Here is a 14,926-nt window from a genome sequence, read left to right as displayed (position 1 = left end):
TCAGTCTTCACCTACTCTATCTCTGATGAGGAGAGAGGGGCTGCAGATTGAGTTCTCTAATGGCTGATGATTTAATCAATCATGTCTATGTAATGAAGCCTCTATAAAACCCAAAAGGATGGGGTTTGGAGTTTCCTGTTGGTGAACACTGTTAACCTTCAAAATAAAACTGGTTATTTTCCCAGCAAAAATGTATTTGGGAATAGAAGAGAATTGCAATCCAGGACAAGCAAGCTACAACAAAACCATACGCAAGTCTGAAGAACAAAGGAGAGGAATAATACTCTTTTATAGAGAAAAAAAGGAAGCTGGGAGGGCTGTTACAAGCAAAATGTCTACTGGAATAAACTGGTAGTTCAAAGTATAATGGCTTTTCATTGGCTAGTTGTGACAGTCTCTCATCGGCTGGACTATTGCCAGGCAAGGAACAAAAACATTCTTCCTTCTGCTGGGAAAGTAAAATAGTATCCACATGCAAGGTCCATCACTTCCTGTTAGGTCTGCAATTGACAATGAATGGTAGGGCACAGAGCTCCCTCTTGCTGGCCTCCCAGCTCCATTCTAAATGAGGTTTCCCCAAGAGATTCCTAGAGAATGGGGCTCTGATGGGTGGAAACTCCTTGCCCTTTCTCTATACCTTGCCCTATGCATCTCTTCCATATAGTTGTTCTTGAGTTACACTTTTTTATAATAAACCAGTAATCTAGTAATAAATTTTTTTCTCTGAGTTCTGTAAGCTGCTCTAGCAAATTAATCCAACCCAAGGACGGAGTTGTTGGAAACTCCTATCTATAGTCATTTGGTCAGATGCTCAGGTGACAGTCTAGACTTACAACTGGTGTCTGAAATGTTGGGGTGGGGACCAGTCTTGTAGAACTGTGGAATCTGACGCTATCACTGGGTAGATAAGTGTCAGAATTGAGTTTCAGTTTGTGTAGGAGAGTTGCTTGGTGGTGTGTAGAAAAACCCCCACACATTGGAATTGGTACCAGAACCCTTCACAGACATTTAAAAGATCAAAAGAGAATATTAAGAAAACTTTATGTCCATAAATTTGACAACTTCAATGAAATGAAATTCTCTGAAAGACATAACTTAATCAAAACACAATCAAGAAGATATAACCTGGGGCACCTGGGTGGCTCAGTTGGTTAAGCGACTGCCTTCCGCTCGGGTCATGATCCTGGAGTCCCAGGATGGAGTCCCACATCGGGCTTCCTGCTCAGCAGGGAGTCTGCTTCTCCCTCTGACCCTCTTCCCTCTCGTGCTCTCTATTCTCTCTCTCTCAAATAAATAAATAAAATCTTTAAAAAAATTGTTTAAAAAAAAAAAGAAAATAGGGGCACCTGGGTGGCTCAGTTGGTTAAGCGACTGCCTTCGGCTCAGGTCATGATCCTGGAGTCCCGGGATCGAGTCCCACATCGGGCTCCCTGCTCGGCGGGGAGTCTGCTTCTCCGTCTGACCCTCTTCCCTCTCGTGCTCTCTATCTCTCATTCTCTCTCGCTCAAATAAATAAATAAAATCTTTAAAAAAAAAAAAAAAGAAAAAAAAGAAAATATAACCTGAATAGTCCCATTATCTATTAAAGAAAATAAGTTCATAGTTTAAAACTCTCCAGTAAAGAAAATTCCAGGTTGAGATGGCTTCATTCATGAATTCTACTAAACATTTAAGGAAGAAACAATAGTGACTGTATGCAAGCTCTTCCTTAAAATGGAAAGGGAAGGGATATTTCTGAACCCATTCTATAAGGCCAGCATTACCCTAATACCAACCCCAACAGTTATTGAAGGAAAAAAAAAAAAAAAACTACAGACCAATATCCTTCACGAATATATATGCAAAATTATCAACAATATTAGGAAGTCAAATCCAGCAAAATGTAAAAAGGGTAATACATCATAACCAACTGGAGTTTTAATCTCAGGAATGCAATGCTAGTTTATCATTAAAAAAAATCAATGTAATTCACAATATCAACATAGTAAAGAAGAAAAGCTACACAATTATATTAATTGATGCAGAAAAGACATATAATAAAATTCAGGGGTGCCTGGGTGTCTCAGTCGGTTAAGCATCTGCCTTCAGCTCAGGTCATAATCCTGGGGTCCTGGGATCAAATCCCTGCCAGTCTCCCTGCTCAGCGGGGGAGTCTGCATCTCCCTCTCTTATCCTCCACCCTGCTTGTGCTCTTGCTCACTCTCTCTGAAATGAATAAAAAAATCTTAAAAAATTTTTCAACATCCACTCATGATAAAAACAAGGAATAGAAGGTAATTTTCTCCATGTGGCAAAGCACATCTACAAAAAATCTACAATTAATACTTTTTTCTTTTAAAGAGCTCTTTAAAAAAATTCTTTTTAATATTTAAGATTTAATAATATCTACAACTAATATTCTTTTTTATTTTTATTTTAAGATTTTATTTATTTATTTGACAGAGAGAGACACAGCGAGAGAGGGAACACAGCAGGGGTAGTGGGAGAGGGAGAAGTAAGCTTCTGGCAGAGCAGGGAGCCTGATGCGGGGCTCCATCCCAGAACCCTGGGATCATGACCTGAGCCGAAGGCAGATGCTTAATGACTGAGCCACCCAGGCGCCCCTAGTATTCTTTTTTTTAAAATATTTTATTTATTTGAGAGAGAGAACATATCTTAAAAACTCTCTACAAAGAAAATGGCAGGCCCATCCAGGTGGTCTCAATTATGAATTATACTAAACATTTAAGGAAGAAATGATTTCAATTTTATACAAACTCTTTTAGAAAATACAAGAAGATGGAACATTTCCCAATTCATTATGTGAAGCCAGTATAATTCTGGTATCAAAAATGAACAAAGGTATGCCTGGGTGGCTCAGTCGGTTAAGCGGCTGCCTTCGGCTCAGGTCATGATCCCATGGTCCTGGGATCAAGTCCCCCATCGGGCTCCTTGCTCGGTGGGGAGCCTGCTTCTCCCTCTACCTAACATTCCCCCTGCTCAAATAAACAGTATCTTTTTAAAAAATGAACAAAAACTTCACTAAAAAAAGAAATCATAAACCAACATTACTCATAAACATAGATACAAGAATCTTTAACAACTATTAGCAATTGAATTCAGAGGTATATAAAAAGGATAATACCCTTAAGTTAAGACCAAATAGGGTCTGGGGCGCCTGGGTGGCTCAGTCGTTGAGCATCTGCCTTCGGCTCAGGTCGTGATCCCAGGGTCCTGGGATTCGGGCCCCTGCATTGGGCCCCCTGCTCGGCGGGAAGCCTGCTTCCCCCTCTCCCACTCCCCCTGCTTGTGTTCCCTCTCTATGTGTCTCTCTGTTCTCTCTCTGTCAAATAAATAAATAAAAATCTTAAAAAAAAAAAAGACCAAATAGGGTCTATCACAAAAAGCAATTGCTACTTACACAATTTACTATTGGATAACAAATATTTTACATAATTCCATTTGTGTAAACTACACTCTAGAAGAGACAAAACTAATTTTCTTTTTCTAAGATTTTATTTATTTGTGAGAGAGAGAGAGAGAGAGCACAAGCAGGGAGAGTAGCAGGTAGAGGGAGAAGCAGGCTCCCTGCCAAGCAAGGAGCCCAATGGGGGACTCGATCCCAGGGCCCTGGGATCATGCCCTGAGCTGAAACTGACTGAGCCACACAGGGGTCCCAAGACAAAACTAATCTAATGTTAAAAAAAAAATGAGAACAATTGTTGCCTGGGGTATCTGGACGGGGGAGACTGGCACAAGATGGGGCGGGGATCTTTCTGGAAACATGGAAATGTTCTATATCATGTGGTTACAAGTTTCACGTGAAGTACATGATTGCATTTATTTCATTTTAATATATGTAAATTTTACCAGAAAACTTTTAGGGGCACCTGGCTGGCTCAGTTGGCAGAGCATGCCACTCTTGATTTTGGGGTTGTGAGTTCGAGCCCCATGCTGGGCATAGAGATTACTTAAAAAAAAAAAAGTTTAAAATATTTTTTTTTTTTTAGGGGGGAGGAGGAGCAGAGGGAGGGAGAATCCCAAGCAGGCTCCACTCCCAGTACAAAGCCCTACATGGAGCTTGATCTCACAACCCTGAGACCATGACCTGAGCAGAAATCAAGAGACAGACACTTAACCGACTGAGCCTCCCAGGTGACCCAACAACAAACTTTTAAAAGTAACAGTAACAAATGAGAGGCTGGGGAATGGGTGGAAGTATATGAAACAAGAATGAGAGAATATGGTAAGAGTTAAAGCTGGGTGATGGGTCCACGGGAGTTCATTATACTATTCCGTTTTTTTTTTTTTTTTGGTTTTAATTTACATAATTAAAAAAATGAAACTTAGAGGTGTTAGTTGAAAACTTAAATGTGTCCAAAAAAAATTTTTTTTTGAGTTGGTTCTACACCCAACATGGGGCTTGAACTCAGAAATCAAGAATCTCACACTCTACCAACTTAGCCAGCCAGGCGCCTCCCCACACCTCCCCACTTTTTTTTTTTTCCCCAACATGTTTTGTACTTCCCACCACAACCCAAAAACTGTAACATAATTTCCTATACCATTTAACAGAGATGCAGTCACTAGTATGAGTACAATGAATAATTCTTGCCTATATTTTATGTCTAGGTTAAAGCTAAGACAGTGGTTAGGAGGACTTGCTATTACATACTCTATGAAGAACTAGGAAAATTTATTAAGGATGAGAAGTCTCAAAAAGAACTTAATAGCTTGCTTTTAATATATGACGCACTATCACTACTGAGTCTGTTTAGCCAAGAGGCATAAAAAGGAATAGTGGGTAGAAATTTCAGGAAAAGTTTTCATCTCTATAAAAAGAATTTTATACTGCTGATCTCCAAAAAGCAAAGGGGCTGCCTCTGGAGATGATCTCCCTATCCATTGAGATGTTCAAATATAAATTGGAGTTTTGAACACTGGCAACAATCACTAGAAGAAACAGCTATTTAGGTTCCCTCTGGTGGAGAGATTTTGCAGTTCTTTGAATAGCTTTCTCTTACTGTAATCTACATTCAAAGAAAGAAACACAGGGTTTTACAGGATTTTTTTTTTTTTAGAGAATTCATTGGGGGCGGGAGAATTGGGGATATACTGTTTAAGGGTACAACCTTGCAACCAGTAAATAAATAAGCCCTGGAGATCTAATATATAGCATAGTGACTATAATCAATAATACTGTATTATAAACTTAAAAGTTGCTAAGAGACTAAAAAATAAATAAAATTCAGCCAAAATGCAGAGTCATGATAAAAGCTGGAATATAGCTACAAGCCCCAAACTTAGTATTTTGGCACATATGGTTATGAACGTTATGCATAGAACTTTTTGAAAATTACCACAAAAATGAGTGGTCTTGGATCTCTGGGCTGAACTGAAAATTTCTAGATCAGTCTTTCTTGATAAAGTAGTAAGACAAATTATAAAATCAATCATAACATGCCACCCTGCCCCAAGTACTCTATCTCCTTTCCTCAAAGAACACTGATTATTGTGGGCTCTCTAAATACTGTGGAGGAATCAAAGACATAAACCTCATCCGAAGGAACCTTACAATTTAACTACAAAAGCAAGACTACAAAGAAATGCCTGAGAAATAAACCTTCCCCACACAGCAGTACTTGGTTCAAGTGCCAGAAGAGATTATAGATAAGACATACTATGAAATGGAAAAAGCATTCTGCTGGAGTGGTTTCAGCTCACTGTCTTGAACTTAGGGAACTTTAGGATTAAAAGAATGTAGAGAGGGAGAGAAAGAGTGTGAAGGAGGGTAGCAGAATAAAGCAACTTGAAGTAACTTGAAAATAAGCCCGAATTTTGTCTTTGGAGAACCCCCCCAATATCCTTGCAAAGCCTTTAGCTCTCCTATCAACTTCTTCCAAAACCTTTAGGTCAGTAGAGCACAAAGTGTGGTCTTTGGACAAGTAACATCATCAACCATCTGGGAACTTGAACTGCATATTCTGGGTACCATCCCAGACGTAATGAGTCAGAAAGTGGGGGAGTGGGGCAGCAAACTGTTCTTTTAACAAATCCTGTAGGTGATTCTGATGCACTCGCAAGTTGAAAACCACCCTGCTCTACAACTACTTAAGTACAACTCTCAGTAGAGGAAAGCCATCATGTTCTGAGTGCCTAACTCAGCCACTTTGCTAGGTGCAGAAAGGGAGTTAATACTGTTAGAGTAGGCATGTAGTTGGCTTCTAACAAGATGCCGCGAGGTCAGCAAAGAGGAAGTCATGGCCAACTACAAGGAAGAGGCCTGTCCTGGCAGCACTCCAAAAGAAAACCACACGGGACTTCCATCTTGACAGCTTGAGTGACCTAAGCTCATTATACAGTTGTTATATCATTAGCATTGCGGTTTTGAAGGAGCTCCGCCCCTGAAACCTCCACGAGAGTTCCTTATGGGGCAAATAAGGCAAGAAAAAGGGCATAACCTACATTCCTGGAAGAGACCACCCTGCTTCTAAGAAATCCTCACTTCAAGTAATAAATATCCCACCCCTTTGTTAGCAACTGTCAATAACAGAAACCCAAACCCAGGGGGCTCAGCACTTCCTTGAGCGTACTCGCTCTCACATCTCTAGAGTGTACTTTCACTTTAAGAAACTTTCCTGCTTGTACGGCTCATCTACTGTGTTGTCCGTCCTTGAATTCTTTCTCCTGGCAGACCAAGAGCCTCCAGCGACATCTTTTGGAGGGGCTGGGTCAAGGCCTCAGGAGCCAAAGTCCACCTGGAAACAATAGCAGGTCCAGCCCCCTAAGAGTTCAGTTTCTGGTCCAATTTTGCTTTCTTTTCCAACATACCTTGTTCCAACAACTACCCTCTACATCTTCGCCTTCCGTGTTACTTTACCCTCACAGCCCCCGCTCCCGCCCCTCCGTCACCCTACCTCAGTCTCAGAGGGGACGTGGTGCCGGCAGGGAGGGGAACTGTCCAAGGAGACAGGAATTGATGTGGAGCTTGCCCAGAGGCCGCCCAACAGGAGTAAAACGCCTCGGACCCATAAAGACCTACTCCAGCGCCGCTGGCTAGGGCCAGGGCCTGAACCGGTGGAACCTGCCACTCCATTCCACTCGGCCGCCATCTTCGGGCCGAGCGTCGTTACCATGGAGTACGTGACGTCCCCACCCTGCACCAGCTCCGCCCCTCACCGCCAGCGGAATTTTTGATTGGCTAGCATCACCCCCCCGTTCACCGCGGACGAGAACCGCGTCGCGGCCGTCGCGTCTCAAAGCGCAAAGCCTGCCAATAAATGCCATTTAGCGGACCACGTAAGTCGAGCTGTAGGAAGACCAGTGGGTATTGTAAGACGATGTTGGTATGAGGCCGCTTCTCTTCAATTCAGTTACTCACCTTAAAGATAGGCATCCACACTGGGTGCCAGGTGGCTTAAACAAACTGCAGAACCTTTAATGGTCTAGCCCTCTGTGTAAAGATGAATGGAATACAATTTTCATTTTTACTTTTTATCCTCAGTCACCAATTTTAGGACCATTTCTTTACTAGTCATTTCTTAGAAAATCAATATATTCGTTCCTATTCAACCCCATCCCTTAACTTCTATAAAACAAAACAAGAATTAGGGGCGCCTGGCTGGCTCAGTCAGTACACATGTGACTCCTGATCTCTGGGTAGTGAGTTCAAGCCCCACATTGGGCGTGGAGCCTACTTAAAAAAAAAAAAAAACACAACAACACAAAAACTGCAACAAAAAACAATCAAACACAACCACAAGAATTCTAACTGCATTTAACCCAGGAAGAGACCAGGTGGATCCTTGCCATTAAGGAAACTACCTTCAATCTAGGCCATGAGGAACTGTAAAAAAAAAAAAAAAAAAAAAAGGAAAAAAAAGGAAAATTGGGGTATTTCCCCTAAGGCCCATTAAACAATTAAAACAAGTAATTGGAAGCACTGAACTGGAAATCATTTAACCAGAACTGAATACTGTAAATTACTATACTAGGAACTGGGGATAGGAAAGAATAGCCCCAAGATTGTGCCATTCATTGGTGAAGATAATGTACTCAAATTCAAGGGTGGGTCACTACCAGTAAAGGCTCATTACATAATGAGTCCATCATCCCACAACTAGTGGAAATTGGGACTCCAAACCAAATTTATCACTTTCAGGACACGTGCTTTTTCCACTACAAGATTACAAAGAAACTGAATTGTGAACAGAGAATAGCACCAGCCAACATCAAGTTCCTAATTTTAACAGTTGTGTCATACTGGGGAGAAGCTGTTTCAGTGATCCAGCCAACAAACTGCTAGCCATTCAGGCTCATCTCTCTGAAACACGGGATTCCTCCAGTGGTACCTTTGGCTTGAGGACTATCTTTGTACTCACCGAATCTCATTATGGGAACAGAAATGCATAAAGCACCCTCTCATTTACAAGTGCTGTATTATTGAATCAGTTGAAGAGGACAAATTTGCATGCAAAGTTGTTTTGCCACTGCATTTACTCAGGTCATCCTAGGGATTCTGACTTCTTTGCCCAAATGCCCACTTCCTGTTTATCCACCTCCATTACTCTACCATCATCCTTCTCAGAATACTGTATTCACTTAAAACTCCTACAAAGGTGACAGGTTTTGAGGTTTCCTCCTCTATATGCCTAATCCAGACATGAATATCCAGCTGCCTTCCTGGACATGTTCACAACTGAGTATCCTATAAGCTTCCTCAAACTCAACATCCCCACCCCCCCCAAATGATCTTCTGGTTCCCCAACTTCGTAAATGTACTATTATCCATCCCACCAAAGCTAGTAACGTTAACTTTGAAGCTCCTCAGTTGGTCTTTGAATCTCTTAATCCTTAGTACAGCATATAAAACCTGGCATAATCTGGCCATTTCTTAGTTTTCTATTTATTTTCCAATTATTGCCCACAATATTAGGTTTCAGTTACACTACATAACCCAGTTGAAGAGTTCCTCAGATGCCTTCTGCTTTCACATAAATCCTAAGTCAATTTTTTTTAAAGATTTTATTTATTCATTTGATATAGAGAATGAGCGACAAGAGTGCACAAGCAGGGGGAGGCAGAGGGAAAGCAGCAGACTCCCCACTGAGCTGGGAGTCTGACGCAGGGCTCGATCCCTGGACCCTGGGATCATGACCTGAGCCAAAGGCAGATGCTTAACTGAGCAACCCAGACACCCCCTAAAAGTCAATTTCTATGAAATACCTCCCCAAGCATTTCTTCCTCTATTCCTAACCACTCCAAGTATATTGATACATTTTTGGGGCACCAGGGTGGCTCAGTCGGTTAAGCAGCCCACTTGATTTTGGTTCAGGTCAAGATCTCAGGGTTGTGAGATGGAGCCCCACTGTCCAGCTACAAGCTCTGTGGGGGGAGTCTGCTTGAGATTTTTCCCTTTCCCTCTGTCCCTCCCCCAACTCACGCACTCTCAAATTTAAAAATAGTACTGATACATCTACTTAAATGACACAAGAGAATACTTTTAGATTATGTTGTTTCTTAACAACTAAATCTCACTGGTGGTCTGAGATTGGTACTTCTTGCCATTGACCCAATTTTTCTATGTCAATTTTCTTAGGGTTCTTTTTTTTTTTTTTTAAAGATTTTATTTATTTATTTGAGAGAGAGAGAGAATGAGAGAGAGAAAGCACGAGGGACGAGGGTCAGAGGGAGAAGCAGACTCCCCGCTGAGCAGAAATCCCAATGTGGGACTCCATCCCGGGACTCCAGGATCATGACCTGAGCCGAAGGCAGTCGCTTAACCAACTGAGCCACCCAGGCGCCCTTCTTAGGGTTCTTATAACCAAATTGTGGCCATGAAATATACTGCTTAGATCTTGTGAAGAAAACATGGTTAACCTTGGACCAAAGCTGCATCTGACCCATCCACCTCTTTTGCCTTGAAGCTATTCTTCCCAAATAAGCCCAAATGAGACTGGCAGTACAAGCACAAGGCCATTTCTGTGAAAGCTGGTATTTTTCCTTCCAACAGCAACTTTTGGCTTGAGGACCACCACTGGGCTAAACACACCTTTCTTATAATTATGCTACTCCAAGTATAGTTAAAAACTGTAAAAGGGGTTCAGTTTGACCAATTCTCAAGTTTCTTGTTGGTATTTTCAGTGGAAAGTCAAGATTTGGTGGTTAATAAAAGGATTAGCTGGCTGCTCCTGCAACAATCAAGTATCTACAGCCACCACACTGCAAACTGATGCCTTGGTTCAAACTTTATTTCAACAATTCAGAGATTTGAAATACCCTGCAGCCCTGCTTTAGTTTCATCTTACACTAAAATATCTCGATCCTACACTTTACTACATTAAAACATGGAACCAAACTACACTGTCTGGGCAACCTCCCCCCACTCCCAACTCACTAAGAGTACTTTTTTCTTGAGACATATTTTGTTTTTTTAACTTAAAATTATTACCAGTCAAGTGTTCCATACTGGCATGCTTCGTCCAGTCACACATCCCAAGGATATCTCATCCTTGCCTAGCTTAACAAGCTGCCAGATACTATCAATATAATCCTCATTTTAAGTTCTTACAACTATCATTTTTACGTCACAAGTTTCCCAACCGATCTATATTAAGTGCATACACTTTAAGGTAATTAAGGAGGCTATCAAAATAATTTTAAGTCTCTTTCACTGTCTCCCAATCTAATGAGGAAGGCAGTTACATATAATATACCACAATACCAAAGTTGAAATATTAAGAGTTATAGATCCATTTTGATGCGGAAACCTGGCAAAGTGTTATGGTATGTATCTGTACTGGCTAATATTTCTGGCTTCTGTCCTTCCTGGAATACAGTCTCCATTTGTACAAAAGCTTTTCCGACATATGCTCCATCACTTTAAAACTTCCAACATACTCCTTTTCCCACTGGCTCCAAGCAAAGCTTGTTTCCCTCCCCCATCACGTAAGACCTTGTATTAAGATACTCTAATCTCTCTACCCTCATTAAAACCCTCCTATTGTCTAAATCTCTGTAATTGCTGTTACATATAGCTCCCTCGCTTCCTTGTACTCTGAAAAAGCTGGATAATCGTCACCATTTAAATACAGCAACTTGAATTTAGGAAAAAGAAAATGGTAAGCCATTTAACAAAAATACAAGAGAACAAATCTACACCTTTATTTACTTTTCATTAAATTTAAATCCTTGAGGGGTACAGCATCTAGGAAGAAAAAAGAAAACATGGTGTAATTAAATGCATGTTATATACAAATTTGTAAATGTCAGTTGAGTACAACAATATGGATAAATCTCCTCCCACTGTCCCATTACTCATCTCTAGAAGGGATCCAGGGACTGCTTACATCTTAGCAGGGAGAGAACTAAGTTCTTACAGTATCTAGATGAACACACTTTAAGAACCAGTACAGAGAACACTGAAAATCCACTTAATTTTGCTTCTTCCAGTAACAGAGTAAAAACCTTCTGATGAAAAATCTCAATGGCTCAGAAGGGTTCAAAAGTACCATGTGATCCCAAGAATATAGCCCTACTAAAAATGAATATTAAGGAAAACAGGGGCTAATGGACTCAATGGCTTGAACCCAAGTCCTGGGACCTAGAAACATGAGCATCAGTTTTCTTATATAAAATAAGGCTAATAACACCTATTCTAACAAGACTTTCATGATGAAGAAACAGGAATATCATGAATCATGCCAGGAAAATTTTTTTCTTTTCTAACAATCACTTCTGTGTTCAATAAATCTTTGCCAGAAAATTGTTCATTTAAATACTATCCCCCCCAACCCCAAACTTCAGCAAAATCTGAAATCTAGATACAATCCATCTGAACACTTTGCCTTCACTTTCCTTCTAATGCCAGGAATCTGATATTTCATAATACATCTACACAGTAGCAGATGATTTTGAAGCACAACTCATGGGGTGATTTTAAAATCACAATAGTCGAGATCAGAGCCCAAACCCCTGAGCTTAGTTTGCCCCCAGAGTGTCATACTGCTAATAACTGTACTTACCACACGGATTCTGTGGCCAATGGCTTTAGCAGGAAGGTTGCTTCGGAATTTGGCACGAACCATGCCACTGTTTCCATGAGCACGAGTTACTTTTCCCCAGATTACTCTGGTTTTGTTTGGTTTGCCACCAGGAGTCACTGTGTTGCTGGTTTTGAAAGGGGATAAGAGAGGTGAGAGGTGAGAACCCAGGCAACTAGTGTAGAGTGATACAAATTCAAGGTGACCTCTAGACCAGTGGTCACCAGCTCACAACTGTAGTTAACCACTAAGTCACCTGAGAAACTAAAATGTCTGGGGCATCATTCATTCAACAAATATTTGAGTACCTACTGTATGCCAGACACTTTTATAAATGTATCTTTTGTAATTTTACAAAATACAAAATTGCAGTTTACAAAAAAAATCCCTTTGAGATAACCAAGTATTAAGTAAAATATATTAAATGTCAGATGATAATAGCTGCAATATTTTTAAAAAATATGGAAAGGCAGAAGGTATCATGGAGTGAATCCTAGCTGGGCTAAGATTAGAAATAAAAAGCCCTGAATGAATAGGGTCTGAAAACCTTCTTAATGACATTTGTTTTTACTAAAGACGGGGGAAAGTTGATATCTGAGCAACGGGACAGGTGATTTGACTTATAAATCATTCTTGTTGCTGGAGGAATGGGGGGCAAAGATGAAAGCCATGTCCCCAGAAATTTTAATTGGTTTAATGAGTTTAACAATCATTTTTAAGCATGTATACAACATAATTTCAAGAAAGCAACAAAATGAATTAAAGTACATGAAAAAATGCTCTGTAACACCTTAAGAGGTGCATAATATAAGGAGTTGGTTCCTTCCTTGAAACGATTAACAGCTGTAATCTTTTTAAGTGCAGAAGATACCTAAATCCAACACTACCCAGACAAGTAACATCCTTCAATAACCTCCCACGAAGTTCCTTAAAGATCCAAAGTAGAAAAAACACAACAGCACCAATTAGTTTACCATTTTTTGATGATTCTTCTTTGAGCAGGAAAAAGAAACCAATCTCAACTAAAAATTTAAAAGGCATTATTAATACTATAAACTTACTTCTTTGCTTTGTACACATAAGCACATCTCTTGCCTAGATAGAATTCCGTTTCATCTCGAGCATAAACACCTTCGATTTTAAGAAGAGCTGTGTGCTCCCTCTGGTTCCGGAGACCCCGCTTATAGCCAGCAAAAATGGCCTTGGACCACAGCCTAAGACAAAACACACAGTAACTTTAAGTTGTTAAAAGATCTCGTTTCACGTCACTGATAAGATCTGACTTGTAATGAGCCCTACTCAAATGTTATCTATAGCAAATATCTAGTTTTTTCCCACCAGTTTTAAGCTCATGTTTATGCTCATGGTTGTTAAGACAAAAAACTACAAATACAAAGCAATTATATTTAAAACCCGTACCTTCCAGACATTATTTGGCGTTACAGGAGTCCTGTTCCCAGCAGGCCTTAAAACAAATAAAAAACCAGTTTAAAACGTTGGAACGCACGTTTCCCACCCGGTCCTCTCTTCGTTTCTTAAACCTATCAGGCACATTCCTTTTTGCTCGGCATTTCACGTTAAGAGTACGGGGAAACATAATTATACTATGACATCTACATGATGCACAGTCGGGCAAGACTTCCCAACCTCAGAGAAAGCCTAATAACTGAGCAAACTCCAAAATGAAAACCACTACGAAAAGTATCAAGACTCCAGAGTAAAACAAGTAGCTCCTGAAAACTCCGAAAGGAAGCCCTGAGAAAACTCTCATACCACGATCAGCAGGAACAAAAATGAAAAGCGAGTAATCAGAGAAGCACACAGAAAAACAAGAATTGTATGGGAAAGGAAATGCTGAGGAAAAGGAGACTGTAGACCTAGTCAGGTCTGGAGTGGGAGCGTACGGAAAAAACTCATCCTAAAGGACCACTGCCTCAAACAGGGAACCACATACGGGCAAAGTGCATCTATTACTCCGCTAAGGCCCACGAAGCAACCGATTACGAGAGCGCCCGTTCTCCGGGCGTGCGGGGATCAGCACAATCAGTCCCACATCTCCTCAATCCTGTCCTCCCTGTTGCTGGAATCCATAGAAATCACTGGCTGGCAGAGCCTCCCAGCCGCACCAGTGCCCTGCCGAGGTATACGGTTGAGCTCACCGCACTTATTTGCACCTAAAGTTCAGCAACAAAAGCTCCCCTCACCTCCACAGGCTCCAAGATGGCGGAAAAAGAAAGGCGAAGCCCCGTCGCGTGGCCTTGTGGGATAAACACCTCTCTGCCCCGCCCCCAGCTTAGGCATCTTCCGCAACCGCCAGAAAAAAATAAAAATAAAAAGCCTCAGATGTCTTTGACTGAAACAAACCACATTCAAGTGCACTCTTATAGTTCTTTCTCTAAGTCCCTTCATCTTTGTGAGCTGTAACACGTATTTTATAACAGAGGGAGGCAAGATGGTAGCCAGCTAGAGGAGGAGAAGAAAAGGGCCCCCAAAGCTGAGCGTTGCCAGAGAAACACCAGAGCTTGGTTCCTTAGTGGAAAAAGTGAAGGCAGATTGCAGGATATCTCCCCGCCTCGGGTATCCCAGATTTGATTCGCCAACATGGGGGCATCTTTCCCTCCGACTACAGAGGAGTAGGGTGAACGGAGACTCTCGGATCCTATCGTGGAACAGAAAGGCCAGGAGCACGAAGGCAGGACGAGCTCTTCCCTTCTCTTTTAAGTTTTCCCCCTTACTTCTTTCCTCCTACTCCTTTATCTCTTTCAAGAAATGACCTAAGTTCTTACCCCCAGCCTTCGTTTTTGACTCGACTGAATAGGACTGCCCTGAAAAGGCCTTAATGCCTTTTAAAGAGCACCGTGCCTACACGAAATAGGTCTTCAGTCAATACTTGGAGACAAGAATGA

General features: G+C 41.1%; 3 protein-coding genes across 10 annotated transcripts in view; 1 reads left to right on the top strand and 2 right to left on the bottom strand.

Annotated features, from left to right (window-relative positions):
* Positions 1–7,115, bottom strand: part of LMLN (leishmanolysin like peptidase) — a 115,803-nt gene extending 108,688 nt beyond the window's left edge. For 5 of the 6 annotated variants that reach the window (XM_027586816.1, XM_027586815.2, XM_027586820.2 and 2 more), the window contains exon 1: positions 6,897–7,115. In XM_027586816.1, coding sequence (XP_027442617.1) covers positions 6,897–7,115 — 219 coding nt within the window. The remainder of the gene's footprint in view (positions 1–6,896) is intronic. The other variant, XM_027586819.2, reaches the window with a different exon arrangement.
* A 3,092-nt stretch (positions 7,116–10,207) lies between these two features.
* On the bottom strand, positions 10,208–14,324 carry RPL35A (ribosomal protein L35a). Of its 2 annotated transcripts, none has more exons than XM_027587185.2 (5): positions 14,225–14,324; positions 13,440–13,485; positions 13,082–13,234; positions 12,003–12,147; positions 10,208–11,185 (listed from the first exon to the last, which is right to left on the bottom strand). In XM_027587185.2, the coding sequence occupies exons 2-5, from the start codon at positions 13,448–13,450 to the stop codon at positions 11,162–11,164; spliced, it is 333 nt and encodes a 110-aa protein (XP_027442986.1). In that variant the 5' UTR covers positions 13,451–13,485; positions 14,225–14,324; the 3' UTR covers positions 10,208–11,161. The 2 variants fall into 2 exon arrangements, with proteins under 2 accessions (XP_027442986.1, XP_027442987.1); XM_027587186.2 differs by having other exon boundaries at positions 14,180–14,237.
* Positions 14,325–14,487: 163 nt separating this feature from the next.
* The window catches only part of IQCG (IQ motif containing G), a 41,982-nt gene continuing 41,543 nt past the window's right edge, over positions 14,488–14,926 (top strand). For both annotated transcript variants that reach the window (XM_027582035.2, XM_027582033.2), the window contains exon 1: positions 14,488–14,712. The gene's annotated coding sequence lies outside the window, so the exon portion shown is untranslated. The remainder of the gene's footprint in view (positions 14,713–14,926) is intronic.

The sequence above is a fragment of the Zalophus californianus genome, chromosome 1, assembly GCF_009762305.2.
Source record: "Zalophus californianus isolate mZalCal1 chromosome 1, mZalCal1.pri.v2, whole genome shotgun sequence".
Classification (NCBI taxonomy): domain Eukaryota; kingdom Metazoa; phylum Chordata; class Mammalia; order Carnivora; family Otariidae; genus Zalophus; species Zalophus californianus.
This window is presented reverse-complemented; position numbering and strand designations above follow the sequence as displayed.

Excerpts from the sequence above, each read along its gene's own strand:
- RPL35A (XM_027587185.2), bottom strand. Across the intron at positions 12,148-13,081 it reads TATGTGTACAAAGCAAAGAA|CAACACAGTGACTCCTGGTG; the intron begins GTAAGTTTATAG and ends TTTCAAAACCAG. Across the intron at positions 11,186-12,002 it reads TTGGCCACAGAATCCGTGTG|ATGCTGTACCCCTCAAGGAT; the intron begins GTAAGTACAGTT and ends TTTTCTTCCTAG.